Source organism: Podarcis liolepis (genome assembly GCF_965112155.1).
Source record: "Podarcis liolepis genome assembly, chromosome: 1".
NCBI classification, from domain to species: Eukaryota; Metazoa; Chordata; class Lepidosauria; order Squamata; family Lacertidae; genus Podarcis; species Podarcis liolepis.
This window is the reverse complement of record NC_139554.1, coordinates 133,037,589-133,064,466: the sequence shown is the minus strand read 5'-3', so window position 1 is coordinate 133,064,466 and position 26,878 is coordinate 133,037,589. Positions and strand designations below refer to the sequence as shown.

General features: G+C 42.8%; 1 protein-coding gene across 9 annotated transcripts in view; it reads left to right on the top strand.

The window, feature by feature from the left end:
* The window catches only part of TRPM8 (transient receptor potential cation channel subfamily M member 8), a 74,065-nt gene extending 52,434 nt beyond the window's left edge, over nt 1–21,631 (top strand). For 3 of the 9 annotated variants that reach the window (XM_083472518.1, XM_083472517.1, XM_083472516.1), the window contains 10 exons: nt 1,210–1,339; nt 2,009–2,154; nt 3,229–3,341; nt 3,906–4,122; nt 9,876–9,967; nt 10,296–10,437; nt 12,674–12,845; nt 13,580–13,757; nt 15,967–16,157; nt 17,201–17,507. In XM_083472518.1, the coding sequence (XP_083328644.1) occupies nt 1,210–1,339; nt 2,009–2,154; nt 3,229–3,341; nt 3,906–4,122; nt 9,876–9,967; nt 10,296–10,437; nt 12,674–12,845; nt 13,580–13,757; nt 15,967–16,157; nt 17,201–17,421 (1,602 nt within the window). In that variant the 3' untranslated portion in view covers nt 17,422–17,507. Of the gene's footprint in view, nt 1–1,209; nt 1,340–2,008; nt 2,155–3,228; nt 3,342–3,905; nt 4,123–8,815; nt 8,968–9,034; nt 9,968–10,295; nt 10,438–12,673; nt 12,846–13,579; nt 13,758–15,966; nt 16,158–16,631; nt 16,755–17,200; nt 17,508–18,534; nt 18,569–21,373 lie in introns of those variants that run through there. The other 6 variants (XM_083472520.1, XM_083472519.1, XR_014518653.1 and 3 more) reach the window with 6 other exon arrangements.
* Nucleotides 21,632–26,878: the final 5,247 nt, after the last annotated feature.

Sequence of the window (26,878 nt, the reverse complement as noted above, 5' to 3'; positions counted from 1 at the left end):
GAGTCATTTTTCATAGAGTTTGTTTGCATTCAGAATAATAATAATAATAATAATAATAATAATAATAATAATAATAATTTATTTATTTATACCCCGCCCTTCCTGGTTCAAAAACCGGGTTCATGGCGGCTAACAACAAATTTAAAACACTTAATTATAAAAGCAGCATAAAATACAGTATAAAAACAAGAATAGCAATAAAAATCAAAAACCAATTTAGGGGAAATAAGCATCAGATAGAGTTTGTAGGGACGCAGGTGGCGCTGTGGGTTAAACCACAGAGCCTAGGACTTGCCGATCAGAAGGTTGGCGGTTCGAATCCCTGCGACGGGGTGAGCTCTCGTTGCTTGGTCCCAGCTCCTGCCAGCTTAGCAGTTCAAAAGCACGTAAATAAGTACCGCTCCGGCGGGAAGGTAAACGGTGTTTCCGTGAGCTGCTCTGGTTTGCCAGAAGCAGCTTAGTCATGCTGGCCACATGACCCGGAAGCTGTACGCCGGCTCCCTCGGCCAATAAAGCGAGATGAGCGCCGCAACCCCAGAGTCGGTCACGACTGGACCTAATGGTCAGGGGTCCCTTTACCTTGACCTTTAGAGTTTGTTTGCATTCAGTAAGATGCTATTGTTATAGACACTGGTGGAAAAGAGGGAGCGAGAGGGTTGGCGGGATAATGATATTTTCACTCTATTGTTAGGTCCTTTATTTATATAGTTAATTGTTTTTATTGCCATTGTAAGAGATTGGATGGTATAGGGCTTGGCTGATTGCATTCGGTTGGTTGCAGTATGGTTTGTATGTATGTGTGTGTGGGGCGGTGGTTTGTTGTGTCCGGTTAGCCATCTTGATTTGTATACTGTTTGGGGGGGCCCCAGTTGCATGAGTGGCAGGGGTTGGAGTAGATTGATCAGTCAGGAAAGATTGTTCAGCCAACTCCAGCACCCTACTTTAAGGCAGATGGCCTTAAGGTTTTAGCTTCCAGTTTCAGCAGCAAGATGTTTGACACTCCTCTCCAAATTTGAGAATTGTAAGATGAAACAGAATTGCAGCACCCACATGGTTTCTCAGATACAGCTTCAGGGAACAGAGTACTATTAAATTATGCAGTTGCCTTGCTGTTTTGGGATATGAACTGATGTTACTGGAATTGTGTCACAGTTACAGTAACTCATAAGTAATGCTGTTTTGTAACCTGGCAATTCTTTCTCTTTGCAGACTAGAGGCTGCACTCTGGCAGCATTAGGGGCCAGCAAGCTCCTGAAAAGCCTGGCTAAGGTGAAGAATGATATCAATGCTGCTGGGGAATCAGAGGAGCTGGCAAATGAATATGAGACAAGAGCTGTTGGTAGGTTTCGATCTAAAAGGCTCAAACTCAAGAGTGGAGCTAATGCAAATATTTGCTACAAAAATTGTAATGGGAAAGCAGCAAATCAGCAAAGTTACTGTATTTTTTTGCTCTATAAGACTCACTTTTTTCCCTCCTAAAAAGTAAGGGAAAATGTGTGTGCGTCTTATGGAGCGAATGCAGGCTGCGCATCTATCCCAGAAGCCAGAACAGCAAGAGGGATTGCTGCTTTCACTGTGTAGCGATCCCGCTTGCTGTTCTGGCTTCTGAGATTCAGAATATTTTATTTCTTGTTTTCTTCCTCCAAAAACTAGGTGCCTCTTGTGGTCTGGTGTGTCTTATAGAGCGAAAAATACGGTAAACTTTCAGATTTAGCTTTGAACTCCAAGCAATGCATTGCAAATTTTAGTAAATATTGACAAGGATTTTTCTCCGATTAAGCACATCAACTTAGCCCATCTCAGCCAAGTCCAATAATTTTAACAACCATTCCTCCATGGTAGGTAATGATGAATCTTCCCATTTATGTGCATTAAAAAATCTTACCGTTGCCATCATGTATTGAAATAATTTCCGTAGTCTTTTTCTAATTGTATATGCATAAGTCCTTCAGGAAGAGCTCAAAAGACCGGTGATGCTTCTGATTCTCTGTCCATTTATACTTTTTAGAGTTGTTCACAGAATGTTACAGCAGTGATGAAGATCTGGCTGAACAGCTTCTTATCTATTCCTGTGAAGCCTGGGGTGGAAGCAATTGTCTGGAACTTGCTGTGGAAGCAAAGGACCAACAATTCATTGCCCAGCCAGGAGTCCAGGTATAATCGCCAAGATGCAAACAGATAATCGATGGTCAGTTTTATTCAGTGAAACAGAAATAGTTAAGCCAGCATTTATATGCCCATTTACATGGGAGTAAGACCTATTGAATTCTGTGGCACTTACTTCTGAGCAAGTAGGCTGTAATGTCTTATATGATGCTATCTCCTGATGAATTATTATTTCCTGTATGCTGATGATACCCAACTCTGCATCTCTTTTAAATACCTCTCTTTTAAATGTCCTGTGTGAGTGTCTGGAGGTGGTTGGAGGATGGATGGCGGCAAACAGATTGAGGCTGAATCCTTACAAGACAGAAGTTCTGTTTTTGGGGGACAGGGGGCGGGTGGGGGGCTCCCTGTTCCTGAATGGGGTAACTGTGCCCCTGAAGAACCAGGTGCGCAGCCTGGGAGTCATTTTGGACACAAAGCTATCCATGGAGGCACAGGTCAATTCTGTGTCCTCCATCTGGTATGCAGGCTGAGACCCTACCTGCCCGTGGACTGTCTCGCCAGAGTGGTGCATGCTCTGGTTATCTCCTGCTTGGACTACTGCAATGCTCTCTATGTGGGGCTGCCTTTGAAGGTGACCCAGAAACTACAACTAATCCAAAATGAGGCAGCTAGACTGGTGACTGGGAGTGGCCACTGAGACCACATAACACTGAAAGACCTACATTGGCTCCCAGTACGTTTCTGGGCGCAATTCTAAGTGTTGGTGCTGACCTTTAAAGCCCCAAACGGCCTCAGCCCAGTATCTCTGAAGGAGCGTCTCCATTCCCACTGTGAGAAGCAAAGTTACAGGGAATCAGGCAGAGGGCCTTCTTGGTAGTGGCACCTGCTCTGTGGAATGCCCTCCCACCAGATATCAAGAGAATAAACAACTTTCTGACCTTGAAAATACATCTGAGGGCAGCCCTGTTTAGGGAAGCTTTTAATGACTGATGTTTTATATTTTTTTGGAAGTCACCTAACAAAAGAAGTCATCCTAGATGGGTGGGGTATAAATATTATTATTATTATTATTATTATTATTATTATTATTATTATTATTATTATATTTCTGTCTTTCAGAATTTTCTTTCGAAACAATGGTATGGGGAGATCTCTAGAGACACCAAGAACTGGAAGATTATCTTGTGCCTTTTCCTTTTCCCTTTAATAGGCTGTGGTTTCATCTCTTTCAGGTAAATTACTTTTAGTTAATAAAGCTATAATGGGTTTCCTCTCCAAAAATACAATTGCTGCCATGTTTTGTAGTAAGTACACAGGCTTCGGGTTTGCTTCCACTGCAGAGAAATCTCCACATATGCAAAGGGGTGATTGTAATTCCTGGGACAGTTGTACCCTAAAAGGCACCCTAAAGATACTTACATAAATAAAAATGTAATCGCTGTTAATGTCAGAATGATGTAGCAAGTGGCTGTGCCGCTGCCTAGCCATCCATTGGATAGACAGGAGTCAGAATAACTTGGTAGTGTTATTGCATTTCCTAGATTGGTCTTGTTTGATAGTATCCAGTGCTTTTTTAAGGGGTACTCAAGGGTATGCAGTATTGGCACCTCTTTTTGTTGTTAAAAAGTGTGACACTTGCTGTAACAACTTCAAGGTGAGTACCAGCACCAATTTTTCTGGGGGGGGGGGGGGAGCACTGATAGTATCCCATTGTTGTTACTGTGTGCCTCCACTCAGCAGCAGGCTCGTTTTCCGCTTGGTTATCCTGTTCTAAGCTGTTCCTTTCTCTTTCACAGGAAAAAGCCAACCGAGAGGAGCAAAAAGATGTTCTGGTATTATGCCTGGTTCTTCACTTCACCCTTTGTTGTCTTTTCTTGGACTGTCATCTTCTACATCGCCTTCCTCTTGCTCTTTGCCTATGTCCTGCTCATGGACTTCCAGAAGGAACCCACTATGCTGGAACTGATCCTCTACGTGCTGGTCTTCATCCTGCTTTGTGATGAAGTGAGACAAGTAGGGAGTTCTTGGAAATCAACAGGAGTTTTTATTTCCAGGAGATTATTCCAGTTGCAGGAAAAAGAAGAGGCTCCACCCCTATTCAGGTCTTCTGCTTCCGAGTTTAATCAACACATGTATCAGGAGAGAGAGGATGAACATGCTAGTGTCCTCTGTCACTGCTACCCATGAGCTGAAGGGAGAAGTTTTGCAGTGGGGGATCCTTCACTGCATGTACAGTGGTGCCTCGCAAGACGAAAATAATCCGTCTCTTCGTCTAGCGGTTTTTTGTCTTGCGAAGCAACCCTATTAGCGGATTAGCGCTATTAGCGGTTTAGCGGCTAAAAGGCTATTAGCGGCTTAGCGGCTTAGAAAAAGGGGGGGAATGAAAAAAATCGCAAGACTCGCAAGACGTTTTCGTCTTGCGAAGCAAGCCCATAGGGAAATTCGTCTTGCGAAGCGCATTGAAAAACGGAAAACCCTTTCGTCTAGTGGGTTTTCCGTCTTGCGAGGCATTCGTCTTGCGGGGCACCACTGTATTGCCTCCCCATGCTTCAAATATTGTCACTCCAGTTTGTGGAGGTTGATGCTGAGTACACCTTTCATCACTTTCCCCTCTTGCAGGTTGATTTAACACAGAATCAGTGCACTTGAATGGGGCTCCAGTGGAGTTGAAATCTAACGTTTTCTTGATTTTCCATGAAGGTCCCACTAGAGCATTTGGAATTATATCCAGGCCATTATTACTTAACCTGAGTTCATGGATTAATTTATAGTATCTCTGCTGAGGTTGCAATTTGCCACTGCTTCCATTGTACCCCAGTCCATGAGGCTATACAGAATTTGTGGCTGGATTCAGATCCTTGTTCAGAGCTAGTTCCACTTAGTGTTAACCATGGGGAAGATCAGTGTCCATAAAATGCTTAACTAAAGTTAAAGCCAGCCTGTAAGGGCAGGGGGAACTGATGTGTGCAAGGGAAGGAAAGTGAGCATGTAGTCCCATGGACTGCTTTAAGGCAGCAAATCATTTATCCTGGTAAAGGTCTGTTATATCTGTGTAGGCTCTGTGTTACACTATTCTGAGACTGGAAAAAATCTGAACAGACAAGGAATATGAATTCTACAATATGGCCCCTTCCTTTGACCCCATGACTTTGTCATGTCACAAGGTTTGTCCTCGAGATCTAGATTAAAAGAAATATCTGAAATGGTGAACACACTGTCACAGAATTAATTCCTGAGTCTGTGGAGCAGACAGGCATGGAAGGAGTAACTTCAGAGCATCCTCTTACTTCCACATATCTAGTTTTGTAAAACAGAGGAGACAAGCAGGCTGGAGCTCACTAAGCAAAGCATCCATGTTGCGTTTGAGCAGTCTTGTAATACAGCTGTTTCTATGGAAATACTAGGTAGTGTGGCTTGAAGGATTCTTGGTTTATTGGCATCCTATTCCTGCCATGGTTCAAAGCTTGAACTTTTGACAGCATTTTCATTTCAAATATATGTTGATCAGTCAGAACAATATAGGTTCAGTATATTGGATTTTCTTTTCTTTTTAAAAAAAATAAAGCATGATTTTACTTATTTTACTAACGAGCTTATGGGCTAAAACCAGGCATAGGCAAACTCAGGCCTTCCAGATGTTTAGGACTACAATTCCCATCATCCCTGACCACTGGTCCTGTTAGCTAGGGATGATAGGAATTGTAGTCCGAAACATCTGGAGGGCCAGAGTTTGCCTATGCCTGGCCAAAACAGAACCAGAAATGGCTCTAATTGTATTGGAGAAATGGTTGTCTGATTGCTCCATTGCATGGCCAAATGAGTTTTCAATTTTCAGACAATCCATTGTAACACCTAGTCCCAGCCCCTGAGAGGGACCACTGGATTGTGCAGGGCCAGATTTAGGTTTGATGAGGCCCTAAGCTACTGAAGGTAATGGGACCCTTTATATGCCCAGCTGTCCTTTGTCAACAACAAATTGTTGCTGTTTTTTGTGTTGAATATATGCTATATTGTAATTTATGGACCTAATAGGTATCTAAAGCCCTTTGCACATGCAGAATGTAGGCACCCTATATATAGAAATGAGCAAACCAGTGATATTTTAGGGAGCAGGCTAGCAGGCGGGGCCCATTACATCATAGGAGTCTACATTACATCATAGGAGTCTACACAACACAAAACGCTGCTGCTGTATGTAGGTTTTATTTTGTTTGTTTTTTATCTTATATTTTGGAAATGTACATCCAGGTTTTTTCTTTGGGGGGGGGGCAAGAGAGTCGGGCCCTAAGCTATAGCTTGTTTAGCTTATATGTAAATCCGGCACTGGGAATGTGGCATACATCAAGGTGGGTGGGGACGGAGAGACTGACAATGCACAAAGGATGAAAAATCAACTGCATATTTGTTGTTGTTTAATCATTTAGTCGTGTCTGACTCTTCGTGACCCCATGGAACAGAGCACGCCAGGCACTCCAGTCTTCCACTGCCTCCCACAGTTTGGTCAGGCTCATGTTGGTAGCTTTGAGAACACTGTCCAACCATCTCGTCCTCTGTCATCCCCTTCTCCTTGTGCCCTCCATCTTTCCCAACATCAGGGTCTTTTCCAGGGAGTCTTCTCTTCTCATGAGGTGGCCAAAGTTTTGGAGCCTCAGCTTCAGGATCTATCCTTCCAGTGAGCACTCAGGGCTGAATTCCTTCAGAATGGATAGGTTTGATCTTCTTGCTGTCCATGGGACTCTCAAGAGTCTCCTCCAGCACCATAATTCAAAAGCATCAATTCTTCGGCGATCAGCCTTCTTTATGGTCCAGCTCTCACTTCCATACATCACAGCTGGGAAAACCATAGCTTTAACTATACAGACCTTTGTCGGCAAGGTGATATCTCTGCTTTTTAAGATGCTGTCTAGGTTTGTCATCGCTTTTCTCCCAAGAAGCAGGCATCTTTTAATGTCGTGGCTGCTGTCACCATCTGCAGTGATCGTGGAGCCCAAGAAAGTAAAATCTCTCACTGCCTCCATTTCTTCCCCTTCTATTTGCCAGGAGGTGATGGGACCAGTGGCCATGATCTTAGTGTTTTTGATGTTGAGTTCCAGACCATATTTTGTGCTCTCCTCTTTCACCCTCATTAAGAGGTTCTTTAATTTCTACTCACTTTCTGCCATCAAGGTTGTGTCATCTGCATATCTGAGGTTGTTGATATTTCTTCCGGCAATCTTATTTCCGGTTTGGGATTCATCCAGCCCAGCCTTTCGCATGATGAATTCTGCATATAAGTTAAATAAGCAGGGAGACAATATACAGCCTTGCCGTACTCCTTTCCCAATTTTAAACCAATCAGTTGTTCCATATTAACAATATCTAAAAGGAAGAATAGTGGTTCATTGTATATATATATTAACAAATCATATCTAAATGCAATATATTCCTTCCCAGGGTACTTAGATTGTTCTTAGTAATGTACCATATTTTCCTGTGTATAAGACTAGGTCCCCCCCCCTAAAAAATATCCAAAATTTGGGGGCGTGTTATAGATGGAAAAATACGATATATGGCTGTATGCATTTTTCTCTATTTCTTATTGTGCCAATACATGACAAATTAGCTCTATTTTTCAATATAAGCAAATTACTGTCTCCCTTCTCTCACTCTCAATATATTTGTTCATTTGGCCAAATATGCCAGCTCCCAGAGCCTTAGATACAGTCTATGGTATAGGCTGCACTATTTCTCTCACTTAACAAATAATTCACCCACCTAGATTTTGATGTTAATGGAGAAAATTAATGATTTGCAGATGAGAAGGGAACTGCTAAGACTGAATATTTGAAGTAAGACAGCTATAAAAAGCCGAACTCAGTCTTTTCCTAATGCATTAAGAGTGTGCTAGAAGCATCTTTGGGGTACTGAGAGCAAAACAAGTTATAAATGTTTCTATATGCCAATAGATGTCACTGTTTCATAATAAAACTTGAGCTAGGACTAGGTATATTTATACTGGGGTGTTTTTGCACAGTTTAAGAAACATTTACATTTCAGCTCCTAATATATGATAGCATTCCTGAGCTTAGATGTGTGTCTACAGCAGCCACACATCCATCTGATGTGTATTTTTGCATAAGTACAGATTCTGTGTGTAATTTTGCAGCTGTATATTCCCAGATCCCTGCAACATCTCTGGGTTGCATAAATATTTGCACACAGCCTGTCATGGGTCTGCTTGGCAATCTCGTTGCCTTGCGTTCCAGCTGATACTCCCAGTTGCCATCCACAAAGTCATACTAGGCTCATGGGTCACAAGGTGGGGAAACGAACTCACGAAAAGGCTATGCAAATCAGTATTCATAGGAAAACATTTGACAATGTTAGATAGGAAAGAAGCAAATGAGATGAATGAAAGCTGCCAGGAGTATTTCTAAAAAGAAGGAACACCGTTGAGCTGGTGGATCTGACACAAGGGATCTGGCACATTCTAGTGCAGTCGGATCCGTGATGGTCTTCTTCAAGGCATGGTCATTATTATTTTTTAAAGGGGGTTACAATGAGATTGTATTAAAGACGGTACATAAAAACAGTATGATATACAGGGGAAATCTGTGCTTAGTTGAGGAGTCCAGAGAAGAATCTTAATCAATGTCCTTACTGTTTGACATCTTATGTATTGTCCTTTTGTTTGTATTTAATTGTTTTAATTATACTAATCATCACCATCAACCTTTATTACGGTCCAGAGACCCAACAAATCATTACAAAGCAGTACACAATTCATACAGCCTACCTCCAAGTTAAACAAGCATTTTGTTTAGAATATAGGGATCATTTGTTCTTGCAACCACCGATAAAAACTTTGCCACTGCTAATGTTCTAGCATTTGCCCGGTCTTCCAGTAGGAACCTGACATAGTGAGCCTCTGATTTTCCCAGGAAAGGTACCAGCAAGGGTAGTATCAGTTCAGCCCTGGCTTGCTCGTATTTTGCACAGTGCAACAAAATATGTTTTATGGAATCGATGTCTTGAGCACACGAGCAAAGTCTGTCCTGGTAGGGAACTCCTCTCAACACTGCAGAAGGAAAGACGTTTAGTCTGGCTTTGGTGAAAAGCCTTCGATAGTTTGGTACTGTCAGGTTTTTAATGTAAGATGTTAACTTAAAGACATACCCATATTGTACTCCTACTGCCAGCAGACTACAGACTTAATTATACTAAAAATGTTGCAGCTATAAGATATTATTAGCTAGTTTGCTTTGCACACTTACTTGGGAGAAAGTCCTGCTGAACAAAATGGGATTTACTTCTGCATAAGCAGGGATAGGATTAGGCAGCAGGGTATGTTGTTTATTTATGCTTTTATATCCCACCTTTCTTCCAAGGACCTCTCCATATTATCCTCACAACAACCCTGTGTGGTAGGTAAGGCAGAGAGGCAGTGACTGGCCCAGGGAGCTTCAGGGCTGAGTGGAGATGGGAGCCCTGCCTGGCCTCCCAGCTCTTAGTCCAGCACTGCACTCGCTCTTCTTCTATTAGCTTCTTGAGTCACGATTTCTCAATGAGCAATGTTAATTTAGATAGTAAGGCTATGCATTGTAAATAAGGTTGGTTTGTGGCATTGTTAGATTATGGCAGGAGTAGCCAACATGGTGCCCTCCGGGCTGTGACTCCCATAATCTCTGACGATTGGAGTCCAACCACTTCTAACAGCTTACTCTGCTCTGTGGGATTCTGAACTCCTACCTTTGTTTGGTGACTTTTGTCTTCTTTTTCCTCTTTAGTGGTATATGAACGGTAGTAAGTACTTTTCTGACTTGTGGAATGTTATGGACACCCTTGGGATTTTTTACTTCATAATAGGAATTGTGTTCAGGTGAGTTGTAACAGGTCCGGCCATTACTGCACCTGGTTTTGTTTTCTGCAAAGCTACTAGACCAGTGGTCAGGGATGATGGGAATTATAGCCCAACAGCTGGGATACAAGATGGAGAGAGGCTGCACTAGACAAACGTGTTGTGGTGATGATAATGAGATAAGGTGATGCTTCCTGGGGTGAAGCTGAGGTATTTAGGGGAAATGGGGTGGGAAGGTGTCACCCTGTCATAACATCTGATCTGAGAGAAAACGAATTGTGCCCAAGTTGATATTATTAAGTGGGAACACTGAAAACTGGAATTTTTGTATATCTGTTTCTTTGCACAGGCTCCATTCTTCAAATGAGGCATCCTGGTATTCCGGCAGAGTAATTTTTTGCCTGGATTACATTATTTTCACTCTAAGACTCATCCATATTTTCACTGTAAGCAGGAATCTAGGACCCAAGATCATTATGCTTCAGAGAATGGTAAGGACTATGGATTGATTCAATATGAAATGTAATTGTTGTGTGACTCAAGCCTGAATCTCCCAGAGGTCTCTCTGTGTAAATAAAAGTTTAACCAGAGAACGACTGTCTGGTTTGGGCCTACCGTTTCCATTCTGTCATCTGTGTGCTGATAGATTGATTCATGATTAATCCTCTGCAAGGGACGTTAGTGCAGGAACTCTGCAGTGCCTGTCAGTCAAACCTCTGTGACAAATCTTCAGCAACAGCCCTGAATTACAAGACAGAACATCCCTTATAGGGCTCAGATCTGAGGCCAGCAATACTTTGCTGCTCTACAGCCAATTGCTGTGCTACAGAGAGCTGGAGGTTGTGTCACCTATTAAGTAGTGGGTTGACAAAGCAGACGACACAGAGATTTCTCCAAGTGGTTCTTTATAGTAAGCTGGAACTGAACTGAACAGCAAACAGCTCAGCCAGCCTGCTTTTATAGGCACCCGACTGTCAACATTGTAACAACAACAACCCAGGGTTTCCCGCCTAAACTAACTGACGTGGACCTGAGTGAAAACTATATATAGTACATGATACCCCTGGTGGCCAGGGTGATAACCATAGCTGTCAACCTTCCCTTTTTTTGCGGGAAATTCCCTTATTCCAGCGCCATTTCCCGCTGCTTCCCGCTGCTATCCCAGATTGTTAGATATCCCGTAGACTGTCCCTGGGACAGGTGAGGCTGCTGATTCCTTATTTTCAAATCTGAAAGTTGACAGTTATGGTGATAACTTCAATACATAACATCACCAAACCCCATCCCAGCCGGCAATTGGTTTCTTGTCATGTGAGGTGGGTCTGTGTGCATGTGACACATCTGCAGATACTTTTTGCAAAATCTTGCCATCATTGATCTTATACCTTCATTGAACAAGGAAAGAAATGTGTCTTATGGTTTGGCAGCACTTACACAAGTGTTTTGGGCTGAAACGTCATTCTCACATTACTATATGTAGCAGAACAGGCATCGGTGCTGAGCACAACTCCTTCCCAAGCCAGGAAGACATGTACACTCGGGGGTGTAGCACTCAGGAGGTCCAGGGCCCTGGGCACACAATTTTGAGTGGGCGCTGGCTTTTGCCATGATTCCTGTCCCGCCCAGGCGCGTCCTGCTGGGTCCTGTCCTTGGCTCCCTGTCCTTCCCTGCCTGCTGCCAGGGGTCTCTGGGCTCCGGAGCCCAGCCTGGCCTCACTGCTGTATCCCCAGCCCCATTGCTGAATGGCCACCCGGCCAGAGATCACTGCTCCTTGCTCAGTGCACTCCCTGGATGGTGAGCATGCGCAGATGGAGGGAGGTGGACAAGGGTGACTGCAGCACGGCCACTCTTCTCTGCCGGTGTTGGGGGGGGGCTGTGTCAGCCAGCTGAGCGCCCCCACTTGGCTCTGGTGCAGGAGAGGGGTTGCTCCAGTGGCATTGGTGGTGAGGGCTGGGCTGGCATGGCAGGCTCCCTTCACCCTCCACACCCTGCCCCCGGTATGCGTGCCCCAGATGCAGGCACATCACGCTACACTGTTGTGTAAACTACATTAGGGGTTAGGAGCCACTGCAGATGTTGAATCATTTCCCATTTGTTATTCCACATGCTAGTTTTCATCTGCTATGGGGACTTCTCCTCTTTGGAGGAGCTACTTCTGTGATCTAGTGAAAGTATATATTGTGATTAAAAACAAAATAAAAACCCCACCTAATCTAATTAGCCACTGCAAGCTCTCATGAGCACTCATTTCCACTCATTTCCACTCAAGTGAATAGAGTGCTTACTTGGGCAATTATGTGCTGGACTTAGCTGGCTACAGGAGCATCTGTCCTGGCTGTATCCTCTAGGGCAGAGCTGGTGGGGTGTGTGTGTGGAGTCTGGTGCCTTCCAGGTGTTGTTGGACTCCAATTCCCATCATCTCTAGCCATCGTGGCCCATTGGCCAGGGACTGTGGCCCAATATCTGGAAGGCCACAGCTTCTGCATCCCTGCCTTGGAAGCATGCACATTGCTCCGATTTCAAATAAACAACATGATTTCAAAATAAACAACAAGGAGTGCATGACCTCTGCAAAGCAGCCAAGCGAGATTTTCTCATAAATGCACGGTGAGAAGCAAGAGACAGTTGCCTGAATTTTGTTTTTTTAATCTTTCCCCCCTTAGCCTTATGCGTGGAATGACTTAACAGAATCATCCTGACTTGTGTTTTAAATGTTCCCTTTCACAGCTGATTGATGTCTTTTTCTTCCTGTTCCTCTTTGCGGTGTGGATGGTGGCTTTTGGTGTAGCCAGACAAGGGATCCTGCGGAAGAATGAACACCGCTGGGAATGGATATTTCGATCTGTTGTCTATGAGCCTTACCTTGTAATGTTTGGCCACTATCCTACAGATATTGACGGTATCCATCTTAAGATACAATCCCAATGAACAATGAATCCCAATGAACAATGGGTCAGCGTAATAAGGAGATAGGAGCACAGTCCTTAAGGAGCCCAAAGCTCATCACCCCCCCTCTGTTTTAGTGGGAAACATGTGCTGCTAGAATTCAGGTAGCTCTTTCAGTATCACAAAGGCTTACTGAAATCAGTCTGGTGTTCACAGATGACTAGGGCACTAGAGCTCTCAGGTGGTCTTGTAAAGTGGACTTATGTTCAGTTCAGGTCATTCCATCCAAATTGAATCGGCCCACACCACCTGCACAATCCATGCTGGGACTATGCCAGTCACTTTCCTTGTAGGGCCAGAAGGAAGACTGGAGTGGCAAAAGTCTGCATGCTGAATAAAATCTCATTCAGAGTTGTATTGTGAGTATGTTACAATGGGATGCAGTTTAGAACTAAATTGTGCAGCCAGCCACATGGGGATTCTGTTTTCTGGGCACATCTTTGCTCAGCAGGTATTCACTTCTGCACAGTAATCTCTACAATGTACAATTTTCACAAAGTTATCTGTATAGGATTCTAGCTTTATGCACTCCTATTAGGCAACTAGATTAGCTCAGCAAAATCCAGCAGAGACAAAGGTGCCGGTAGCACTAAAGAATGTGCTGACAACACATGTCATGAGTTTGGTGTCATAATCTTAACAAGAGCTTTGGAATTTCAGGAGTCTTTTCTGTTCCTTTCATGATAGGTACCACATTGGAGAGTGATCAGTGTACTGTCACTGGGAATGAATCGAAGCCTCTGTGTGTAGAAGTGGATTCCAACAATGTTCCCCGATTCCCAGAGTGGATCACCATTCCACTAGTGTGCATCTACATGCTGTCCACCAATATTCTCCTGGTTAACTTATTAATAGCCATGTTTGGGTATGTAGACTGATGTGCTGGGTGTAACGCCACAGGGTGTGGCTGATGGTTTTTCACTCTTCTTAACATGAGTTCTGGGACGCGGGTGGCGCTGTGGTCTAAACCACAGAGCCTAGGACTTGCTGATCAGAAGGTCGGCGGTTCGAATCCCCGCGACGGGGTGAGCTCCCATTATTCAGTCCCAGCTCCTGCCAACCTAGCAGTTCGAAAGCACGTCAAAGTGCAAGTAGATAAATAGGTACCGCTCCAGCGGGAAGGTAAATGGCGTTTCCGTGCACTGCTCTGGTTCGCCAGAAGCGGCTTAGTCATGCTGGCAACATGACCTGGAAGCTGTACACTGGTTTCCTCGGCCAGTAAAGCGAGATGAGCGCCGCAACCCCTGAGTCGGCCACAACTGGACCTAATGGTCAGGGGTCCCTTTACCTTTAACATGAGTTCTAGCTGCCTACAAATTGTTTCGGAAATGCAGCGGACTGGATCACACCAGTCATCTATTTTTAGTTCTCTTTCAATGGTTAAACTGTTTAGAATAGGATTAATTTCAATCCAACATATGATTTTAATCTCCACAAGTAAGGTTGTAATTGCCAATGCATTTTAATTAGTGATGTGGTATCAGCAGCACGTCAGCAACCAATAGCCATTTTTTGGTGAAATAACATTACCATCACAAACTGTCAAATTACTTCACTGTTTTCTGCAAAGTTATTCTTTGTCAATGCAATGTGATTTTGAATAGAAATGGATTCTTATGCTGCAGTCTTATGCACACACTCCTGGTCATACGCTCCCTTGAAGACAGCAGGACTTACTTCTTAATAAACATGTGTAGGATTTCACAGTAAGTGGGACGGCTCCGATCTTGATGAAATTGAGATACACTAGTTCAAAGCAAGACTTTTACACAGCTGCTCCTCTGCTTGCCACTGTTTCCCTAACTCTGCCCTTTCTACTGTCAATATACTGAGACACTAATAATAATAATAATAATAATAATAATAATAATAATAATAATAAAAATATAAAAAAAACATAACTTATAACCCGCCTATTTGGCTGGGTTTCCCCGGCCACTCTGGGTGGCTTCCAGCAAAATATTAAAAATCAATAATTCATCAAATATTAAAAGCTTCCCTAAACAGGGCTGCCTTCAGATGTCTTCTAAAAGTCAGATATTTATTTCCTTGACATCTGGTAGGAGGGTGCTCCACAGGGCAGGCACCACTACCGAAAAGGCTCTCTGCTGGTTCTCTGTAAGTTCGCTTCTTGCAATGAGGGAACCGCCATTGCGGTTCAGCGCTGGACCTCAGTGTCCGGACAGAACGATGGTGGTGGAGACGCTCCTTCAGGTCTACTGGGCTGAGGCTGTTTAGGGCTTTAAAGGTCAGCACCAACACTTTGAATTGTGCTCAGAAACGTACTGGGAGCCAATCTTTCAGGACCAGTGTCATGTGGTCTCAGTGGCCACTCCCAGTCACCAGTCTAGCTGCCACTAGATGTGCCCAAATGAGAAAATGCATTCATACTTGAAGAAAAATCAACATGATTAGAATAAGGTACGGTAGATAAACAATAAGTACAAAAAGTGTTAAAAAGTGAAAATAGCAATGGAAAAAGCCACATGTGGCTTTTGTATTTTTTAACTGAAAGAACAATGTAGTAATTACTGTATTAATGATAGAATTTTAACCAGTGGTTACAGTATATAAACTAGGAAATAAAAATATGTGCCACCACTTGCTACGGAGCTGTAGCGAGATCCCAGGGGACGCCAGGTATTCGCTCACCAAGCGTTGTTTCCTTTGGGAAGTCAAGACACAGCGGAGGCTATGTCTTTAAGAAATGACCCGGAAGCTGTACGCCGGCTCCCTTGGCCAATAAAGCAAGATGAGTGCTGCAACCCCAGAGTCGTCTGCGACTGGACCTAATGGTCAGGGGTCCCTTTACCTTTACCTTACAATTTTTGGGGTGGGGTTGGGGTGGGGATCTGGTTCCTAGGACTTTTAGGAGACTCTGCCCCCTGCAAACTCATAACACTAGTGTGAACTCCCCTCCAGCTTGGAAATCTTGAGGCTTTCATAGTCCCTGTAATTGATCCATTATCACCAACCCTTACTGAAAAGTGAAGTATGTGCTGATGTTGACATATTAGATAAGGAGCAAACGTAGATATGGAACTAATAACCCCCTGTGTTAATCTATCCATTAGTTATACTGTTGGATCGGTTCAAGAGAACAATGACCAAGTATGGAAGTTCCAGCGCTACTTTCTGATTCAAGAGTACTGCAGCCGCTTAACTATACCATTTCCTTTTGTCATCTTTGCCTATATCTACATGGTGATGAGGAAACTTTTAAAATGCTGCTGTAAAAATGAATGTAAACAGCCATCAATTTGTTGTAAGTAATGCAGTATTTTGCACAGTAACTATTTATGGGAGGAAGGGTAGGAGTCACAGAAGTGTATGAACGCTTCTCAGACAATTGTTTGTCCAATGTTGCACTTTCATTTTGAGAGTTACTACATCTGAAAGGGTCCCCATGTAAAAATGGCCCTTCATTGGAACGAAGTATGGGGTGCTAAAGAGAAAACTAGCTAAAGAGAAAATGGTTTCCAATACAGTGGTACCTTGGTTCTCAAACGCCTTGGTACTCAAACACATTGGTTCCCAAATGCCAAAAACCCAGAAGTAAGTGTTCCGGTTTTCAAACGTATTTCAGAAACTGAATGTCTGATTCCGCTGTCAGCTATTGTTTCCAGGGCACATGCCCAATCAGAAGCTGAGAACATTTCGGAAGTCAAACAGGCTTCCGGAACCGATTAAGTTTGGCACATTTGTTTTTTGCTATTTATTTTGCGTTTTTCTTTTTGAGGCTTTTTCAGTTCATTTGTTTTTGTGACTGTGTGGAACCCAGTTCAGCTACTGATAGATTGATTGTGTGACTGCGGAAATGGATAAAAGCCCCCCATCCATACAATGACTATCATCAGTGCAGGTAAGAAAAATAATTAATTTTTATTTTTAATCATCTACAATACTGTCTTATTTATTTTATAGTCCAGTACATAGATTATTGCTTTCATTTTATGGATCAATGGTATCGTTAGATAGTAAAATTCATGTTAAATTGCTGTTTTAGGGGTTGCAATACTTTCTATGGGAAAGTGTACCTTGGTTTTGGAATGCTTTGGTTTTGGAACGGACTTCTGGAACGGATTGAATTTGAGAGCCAAGGTACCACAGTACTGGGTTAAGCTAAGACACACTTAGCTGAACTCAATAGGGCTTTTTTCTTGTCTGTCTTCTGAATTGAGCTGTAATAGCATCAGATCTTCTGAAACAAACTGAGGTTGCTGTTTTAGCTGCATTCAAGAGCTCTTTGTCTGCTTTGTCAATAAATATGCCCATGTTCCAATTTTGTGTGGATTTTATATCTTGAAGGTTCAAAAAATGAAGATAATGAAACGCTGGCATGGGAAGCTGTCATGAAAGAAAATTATCTAGTAAAAATCAATATCAAGGCTAATGACTCATCAGAAGAGTATGTTTTCTTGCTTTCTTTGTCTTTCCCATCTAATCAAACTTCAGAGCCTATATTTTATTCTGAAACCCATACTGGAGACCTTGCAGTGCTTCATGTTCTTAAAGACTTCTTCAATTGATTCATATATATATTGGCTTTCCATTTAAGAATGAACAGTTAGAAGAGTTCTGGTGCTAATAATACAAGCCAACTTGTAAAGATTCCAAAATATGGCTATAGATGTTAACTGTGTCCAACATTTTAAAAATAGCATAGGTAATTAACCCCAAAGCCACCAGCGCAATGATGAAAGTATATTTTAAGTAACAGCACTAGAACGAAACAAAACTAAATTTGAAATGAGTAGCTTTAGTTTTTATTTTAAACTCTATCTCATTTATGTATAATGTAGGACTTCAACCTGATTAAAGAAATTTTAATCAATTAATTGTACAAGGCTATTAACTGATTAAATTTACAAATAGGTAAAACAAGAAGCACGGGTACTTTGTTTTTTAGATAATGTGCACATGTATTTTGTGGCAACATCTGAAAAGAAGCATCCTTGGCGTGCAGAGAGGGAGTAAGGACTCTCCTAAGGATTACATTAGGGACGCGGATGGCGCTGTGGTCTAAACCACTGAGCCCAGGGCTTGCCGATCATAAGGTTGGCGGTTCGAATCCCTGCGACGGGGTGAGCTCCCGTTTCTCGGTCCCAGCTCCTGCCCACCTAGCAGTTCGAAAGCACGTCAAAGTGCAAGTAGATAAATAGGTACCGCTCTGGTGGGAAGGTAAACGGCGTTTCCGTGCGCTGCTCTGGTTCGCCAGAAGTGGCTTAGTCATGCTGGCCACATGACCCGGAAGCTGTACGCCTGCTTCCTCGGCCAATAAAGCAAGATGAGCGTTGCAACCCCAGAGTCGGTCAAGACTGGACCTAATGGTCAGGGGTCCCTTTACCTTTAAGGATTACATTATAGGTTGCATGGCTACATCCATAGGAGACAACTCCTAGGGCTTTGGGGCCTTTGGGCCCCAGGAAAATATTTGAGGGGGCTGCTCCCCAGTTGATGGGCCTTGCTAGTCAAATGGTGTGCATGCACCACGTCGTGTGATTGATTATGCGGGGATTATGATTGTGTCCCCACCCCACAAATGTTTTATTGAGGTTGGCACCCCTGGCTAGATTTGTGTCTCTAGTTAAGACATCCATAAATCAAAGCTTCATTCCTGATGGTTATGTTTCCTTTCACAGAATGGCCCAACGATTTAGACAACTGGATATGAAGGTACATTATTATTATTATTAATAATAATAGTAGTATGGGTAAAACTTATTGTTTTGTTTATTTGCTGTTGAAAACTGCTGTATTTATGCAAATCTAATGCACCATTGAATCTAATGCACACCTCAATTTTCAGAACCTTGAAACCAAAAAAGTATTTGCTGGCGAATGTAAATGCGGTATGAAATCTAATGCACACCCTAATTTCCCCAATGTAATTTGGCCAAAAAAGGTGCACATTACATTTCAGTAAATATGGTAATAAAAATAATAACAGTAATGGCAGTAATATGCAGCCTTCCAGTATAAACCCATGAAGATCTCAAATGAATTAGGTATTTACAAATGATTTAGAAATTTTTGTGGATGAGTCAAGAATTAAAGTACGTCCTTATAAGAAAAGCACAGATAGAAATTCCTTGTTACATTATAGATCTAATCATCCCAAACATCTCCGTGATAACCTTCCCTTAGGTCGGTTTCTAATACTAAAACGCAATTCATCGGACCCAAAAGACTTTAAAGTCCATTCTAATTTGCTTTCTACATCCTTAATACAAGAAGGTTATGCGAACTCTGTAATAACATCTGCCATTCAAAAAACACAATTAAGAAAGAGATCAACCCTTCTTACATCTGGTTCACATGTAAAGACTAGATCTTCACGTATTTATGCTTCCCTAGAATACAACCATATGACTTTTGAAATTGAGAAAATTATTAGACGCAATTGGCATATTCTTAAGGACATCCCTGGGTGTGAGAATATCCCCCTTTTCGCCAAACGACACACTAAGTCATTTAAAGATATATTGGTGCATATGGATTTAGTGGAATAGACATTTTCACATATATGGACCTTATTCATAAACTGACTAGAGAATGAACTGATCCACTGGGTCTTCTACTTTATTTGTTGAACTTTATGAGCTACTTCTGTTGAAATCAACAATTCAATACAATGAATAATATATATTATTTTTTCAAACGTACAGCTGGTTACGTCTTGTGTGTTTATTGAATGTTTCACATAACCAGAGGTTTGGTGTTGTTCTCCTAAAAATCACTGCAACCCCCACCCTCCCTCCCTGCCCACATGACCTGGGTTGCTGTGCATAAGAGAAACCTGGTGGACAAGCAGCGGCAAGAACAGACCCATCTGCTTCATCCAACCAAGTCTCTGTCGCACATGCCAGGTCAAGTCCCCCATCCCCGATCAAGTTGTGGAAGACAGCCGTCTTGTGAATCATTGACCTGGCATTGCACAGCAGCACCTTCAGGTCATGTGGGTCTCCCTTGGTGATTCCAGTATCCTTCCAGTCAAGACCATACCCAGAGGCAGGAATAGTCTTCAAACAACGACTAAACCTGCCTCCTCGGTAATGACGTGGTCTGGTCTCAGCATAACTCCTCCTCCTACACGTGATCACTGAGATCGGGTGTCCTAGTGCATCCCGCCCACTGTGGAACCTGCCCCAGTCATTCTGTTGGCTGGGGTCCACTCCCCGGCAGCCTTGACCCTCTCCACTTAAGAATCAAATACAAACTTTATAAAACAATAGAAACTAATTTAAAAAACAACAACAATTCAGTTATATTAAAAATTAAATGAACCCCTAGCCCCTACTAAACATTAATCCCTCCCCCAACAGAGCAAAAACCAAACGATAAACCAAAATGTAAAGCACTGCAAATTAAAACTATTTAAAATCATTTAAATGCAGTCACTGGACTAGGGCAGGGTGGGCCTTTCAGGGAGCGGCCTTCAGCACTCACAGCCCTGCTGTTGGTGTCACAACAAAGGGTTGTGTCAACCATATTCCTTTGTTGAATGAACACCTACCATAGTATGCTTGTTGTAAGGATTAATAAGGTAATATAAGTGAAGCAATTTGAACAGTTTATATGTGCTGTCTAAATACAGTGGTGCCCCGCAAGACGAATGCCTCGCAAGACGGAAAACCCGCTAGACGAAAGGGTTTTCTGTTTTGGAGGTGCTTCGCAAAACGAATCTCCTATGGGCTTGCTTCGTAAAACGACAATGTCTTGCGAGTTCCTGCTCGTTTTTTTCCCTCCCCCCCTTTTTTCTAAGCCGCTAAGCCGCTTATCAGCTGATCTGATCAGCAGATAAGCCGCTAAAAGCCGCTAATAGCGCTAATCTGCTAATCCGTCAATGGGCTTGCTTCGCAAGACGAAAAAACCGCTAGACGAAGAGAATTCTTTTCGTCTTGCGAGGCACCACTGTAACAAGTGTTATTGTTATTAATTATTGTAAACTGACCTGCAATCCTCAGGTGAAGGGTGATTAAGAAATTTGGGAAACAACAACAACAACAACAATAATAATCCAACATGAGGAGTAGATTTTAAGCTCTTATGGTGGCCCTGCTCTTAAAAAGTGATGCATCTGTGGGGGGGTGGCAGTTGTGGGAAGCAACGGCAGGTCTTGCCATCTGTCTTCCACTAAAGAAATAGGAGCAAGACAGGACAGTGTCATTCCTCACTTGAATTCAGAGGACAACTGCAAAAATGTAAGCTTCATTTTGGTGCACTCAGATTGCATGACCAGCAAAGTTATTTTATGGTGTATGCCTGCAAACTAGGAAGTATTAGCTGAGTTACTGGAATCTGCTACTTAGTTGGGTTAGTTTAAGGCTGAGCTTACAGACAGTTCTACGCAGTCTCTTCTACTAGTCAGGAGACAAATCCTGCGCTTGAATTGTAACAATGATTGCCATCGCCTTATAATTCCATGCGCTTGTTACCCTCTCATGAGATGCTTTTTGTTTGTTTGTTTTTAATTTGAAGCTGAATGATCTGAAAGGTCTTCTGAAAGATTTTGCAAACAAACTCAGATGAAAGCTTCCTGGATTGAAGAAGAAACTTCTCCCAGCAGCACAAGCTTGTGCAGAAGTGGAACGTAACTGAATAAGCAACAGCTTAAGTGCTAAATCTGGTACCAAAGGGAAGAAAGAGACTTCATTACATTCCACCTTCCTGTTTTGATCAAGAAAATTAACTCTTCAATACAATCATTAGTTGTTATATGTAACTTACAGTACTGAAGCTTCCTGAGCCTAGTTGTTGATTATAGAGAAATATTTGTCTAAGCTTAAGCTTGCAGAAATTATCACACCATCCCCTGATTTCTTCTGAACAATTGCTGGAGTGCAGAGCAGCTACAGATGACCCACCACCCCTGCAGTTAGATAATTGTCTAAGCAAGGGCACATTCAAGCTTGAGGTCTTTCTGACTTCCTGTAATCCTAACACTCTTTGAACTTTTGTCTGTGGCCAGATACATCATTTGCTCACTACAGAGTAACCATAATTCACCTACTCCTTGTCTCTGGGGGTGTGAGCTAAACTTCAAGGTCTGAGGAGGAACTTTCAGGGAAGCCAGAGCTCCAAAATTAAGTTTACAAGTGCAGTGGTACCTCGGGTTAAGTACTTACCGTAATTCGTTCCGGAGGTCTGTACTTAACCTGAAACTGTTCTTAACCAGAAGCACCACTTTAGCTAATGGGGCCTCCTGCTGCCGCCGCGCCGCCAGAGCACGATTTCTGTTCTCATCCTGAAGCAAAGTTCTTAACCTGAGGTACTATTTCTGGGTTAGCGGAGTCTGTAACCTGAAGCGTATGTAACCTGAGGTACCACTGTAGTGATGTGATGTCGCTCAGTTTTGAATCTGGTGGTTTAGAAACAACTAGTTAAGAAATGGCTGGATTTCCTACATAAGGTTATTTGTAAGGATCACCGCAGTTGATTCTGTCTCTCATTTTCCCCAGCTAGTAGAACACACTCTGCACGAGCTCAGGGGTGGGGACCCTCAGTCCCAGGGGCCCAAGGCAGCCCTCTTGGCCTCTATCTGGCCCCTGGGACTCTCCCAGGCCACAGCCCTCTCCACCCTAGCCAGGCACCTCCTTGAAGTTTTTTTTGCCTCTGATGATCTCTTCCTTTCCAGGATGGAGGAGAGAGGGGTGTGTGAGAGAGGTTGTGTAGAAGCTAATCTAGTGTACTTTCATTGTGCTGCCTGCTTTGTTTCTGGCCCTGCCCACCACTAGCATGTGGCTCCTGGGAGGAGAAGGGGATACTTGGTCCCCCACTCCTGCTGATAAATGAATTTGAAGGCGCATTCTGCTTAGTGGGCAGTGTTAAGTTGTGGGTGAACATATCAGACGACGCAGCGATTCTTCAAACAGCTCTTGTTTATTCACAGGCCAGAACAGGACTGAACTGAACTGAAGGGTTCAGCCAGCCTGCTTATATAGAGCTCCACTACAACGCAACAGTAACCATTTTCTGTAACTAGCGCTAATACGCCCAGGAACCTCACCAAAATGCTGGAGAGGGTGCACCTCCACAGGCACATACCTCCACATGTGATGGGAGTATCCCAAAATCCAACTATTCTGGACAACAGCCATACGAGAAATATGTAAAATAACTAAGCAAGTATTAGATATCACCCCAGAATTGGCCCTACTAAACATCTTCCAAGACAACAATGCCCATTTACACCACAAAGAACTCATAACCCACCTACTTTCAGCAGCCAGAAACACTATAACCAGACACTGGAGAGACCTGTCAGGAGTAAGCATGGACCAATGGTACCAAATAGGATGGGAAACAGCCCTACTAGAAAAATTAACTAATAAACTGAAACTGACACGGGGACAAACAGAAGAAGACGCCTTCACCCCGGTATGGCTCCCCTTTATCACATACACAGCCCAACAAGACAATAATCCACCAACAGCATACAAATCAATATGGCTAACCTGATCCAAAACACCCACCCACCTCACTCACACACGAAAACAAAGATCACCACAGCCAATCATGCCCTACGCCAACCCCAACCTCTCTCACCACCAAAGGAACACAAGTAACGCTGACACCAAACTCTACATACATTAAGCATAATAGAAACATCGCCACCCGACCCCACCCATCTTCCCTCCCCCCACTCCCCCTTTCTTTTTCCTTTCTGTCTTTTTTTTTCTTTCTTCTCCCCCTAATGCCTCAACAAATGAAATGGATTTGTAAAAATGTTACATGGGGGAAAAAATACGAGGCATTACACTTACTTCTGTAAAACAAGAAAATCCTTAATAATAATAAAAAAACCCTATTCCTTTCGATCCCTTATTTGCATATGTGGATCTGAGTGAAAACTATCTACAGTATCCCTCTGCTGGCCCAGGGTGAGAACTTCAGTACATAACAGGCAGATTGTAAAAAAATAGAGTTAAATGATATGTAAAATGCTACTTTTTCATGGGAAAAGGTCCATAGCTCTCTAGGGCCGCCCTTCCCACTTAATCAAACTTGTTGGGACCTTGTGAACAACGCCAAGCAGCTGCTTTCATTCATTCACTTCTGTCACTTCCCACTTGACACAGTCACCCTGGTTGCATTTCAAAGCAAGTTACTGGAATGTTGCTTTTCCTTGGAAACAAGGGGCTTGTTACAAATTGGTGTCCCCTGTTGTTCACCTCTGATTTGGTTTCTCATGCTTTATGTTGACATACATCATATTCTGGGATTTCTGATGCCAGTCAGATCTAGCACATCTTGTCATTTGTTCTGATCTCCTTGTAGGATGTGCTAACATACAAATGTGGGCTGCCACTTCCACACAAATCTCTATATTGCAGCTTCCTTGCCTTTGTATACTTCTGAACCATGTGAATAAGACCATGACCACCCTGCCTCACAAGGCCGACGGGCTTCTGAAACATAGAGGAGAACTAGCAGGACTCTTCTGGAAGATCTCGGTGATTCTGCTAAGGTGGTCCAAGTTATGCTGGAGCCAAGTATGTTAATATAAAAAGCTTAAATCTGACCTGGTAGCATATGGGCATCCAGGACAGATTGTTTAGCAGAGGTGTTCCATGTTGTCTGCCATCTGCCCCCATCAACAATCTACCCACTGCATTCTGCATTAGCTGGAGCTTCCAGAGCCGAGGGCAGCCCCACATAAAACCACAGCGGTAGTCAAGATTTCTGGCACTGAGGTTACAATACTTGTCCTATCTAGCTAGTAGTAGACAAGAAAAACTGGGGAAAACAATTTAAAAATTGCCGTGTGTGCAGAAGAAGTTGGACAACAAAATAAGCTGTTTAGTTTTCTTATGTTTGCCTCTATAGAAGATGTATCTACTGCTGCATATAATCATGTTTTGATGTAGTCTGTCTGTGAAAGTGGTATATCACCATGTTTAGTAGGTTAGAATGGATTTTTAAAAATCTTAAATTAACAGCTGCTTTCTGTCATCATTTGCCTAACTGGTAAGTGTACTTTTGGCAATAAAGAGTTAATTCCATGCCTGTTAGCACCATGACACTTTATTACAAGTTCCTGCTAAGTCATTGTAAACCTGTGACAGAGGCAAGTTTTTTCAGCCCAGGAGCTCACCAAGCATTCTCATATGAGTATTATTAAAAGGTATATAGAGGATGGCTAATGGGGCATCTGAATTTATGATTGGTTGGAATATAGGTGGCTTGAACCATTAACCTACTAACACATTTTTAATCAATAAAATAAAACAAAACATTGCATTTTAGATGTTCTTCAAAGAAAAAGTTAGAATTGGTACTGAAAAAGCAATACTGTATTATGTTTCACATGGGAAGGGTAATGTGTGTTTGTGTGTAGGATTTATCTGTACCTAAACTAGGTTCATGTTAGGCCATTGCCTGTACAGGTATGCATTTTTGCCTTTCAGGATAAAACTAATGAACTAGCCACTAGGTGGCGGAATTGGCAAGAGAGATTTCAGAATGCACATTGCGCTTGGAACAACGTAACGAGTAACTACGGAACAATCCTAATTTATGGTGGTGTTAATAATAGAACCAGAAAGTGTCCCTCTTTTAAAAATGAAAGACACACACACACACACACACACACACACACACACACACAGCATTTTCCTAGCTTCCATGACATCAGAGAAAAGCAGGATGATTCAGAAGCTTGAAAAAAATCAAATGTAAAGAAACTTGGGCTGGAAATATAACTCAATGTTATCATTTATTTATTTATTTATTTCATAAAATTCACACACTGCTTGATTGCAAAGAAAACCCTTAAAGTAATTTACAAAAAGATAAAACAATAAAATCAAGAAAAATTACAATACTTTAAAATATACAACAAGTTAAAATATAAAAACAGATTAATCTCAGCATTTCTAAGAGTACAATGAAGGCACTTGCTTGATATCAATAGGCAGAGAGTTCCAAAGTGTAGATGCTGCTACACAAAATGATTGAGTTCTTACAGATGTGGAGGGGGGGTATTATTTGGCACTTGTTTTTTGTTTAACCCATCCGTTTTATTGAGGAGGAAAAATAATATCTGAAGAGAGGGTTGATCGCTTTTCCATGTTGGATGCAGCTCGTGTTTTGTGGACTCACAGAAGTGCTAGATTTTGGAATGTTTGGGAAGATCTTGGTCTTGGGTCAGAAAGGCCAATAAATACGTGATGGTGGCCTTTTCTAAGCAGTTGGGTCTTGCTGCAGGGGACACCCACGCTGAAGAAGAAGAAGAGGAAGAGTTTGGATTTGATATCCTGCCTTTCACTCCCTTTTAAGGAGTCTCAAAGCGGCTAACAGTCTCCTTTCCCTCCTCCCCCACAACAAACACTCTGTGAGGTGAGTTGGGCTGAGAGACTTCAGAGAAGTGTGACTGGCCCAAGGTCACCCAGCAGCTGCATGTGGAGGAGCGGAGACGCGAACCCCGTTCACCAGATTACGAGACAACCGCTCTTAACCACTACACCACACTGGCAGGCAGAATAGCTTTTCTGTCTTAGCACAAGATCCTTGCATGAGAAACAAGAGCTGGAATCCAGAGTGTCGTCCCCCCCAGCTCTAAAAATGCAGGCTAGTACAAGCATCTCTTGGACAACGTCTTATGTAACATCATGCAATGTCTTCTGTTAGCTCTTAAAGAGCAGTTCATAGAACAGCAACACCACCAGCACTTTCCCCACAAGCACAGGGTGGGGCAATTTTTTGGACACCAAGTGTTGGGGGGCTGCATGGTGGCATGTGGGGCTTTTTTCAGCTGGTACTCACCAGAGCTCAGTTCTGGCACCTCTCGGGTGGGCTTCATTGCCATTATAAGGGAACGAGAGGCATTCTTGGAGAGTTCCAGCACCTCTTTTTATAGAAAATAGCATGGCACTGTGGGTTAAACCACCGAGCCTAGGACTTGCTGATCAGAAGGTTGGTGGTTTGAATCCCCGCGACGGGGTGAGCTCCCGTTGCTGGGTCCCTGCTCCTGCCAACCTAGCA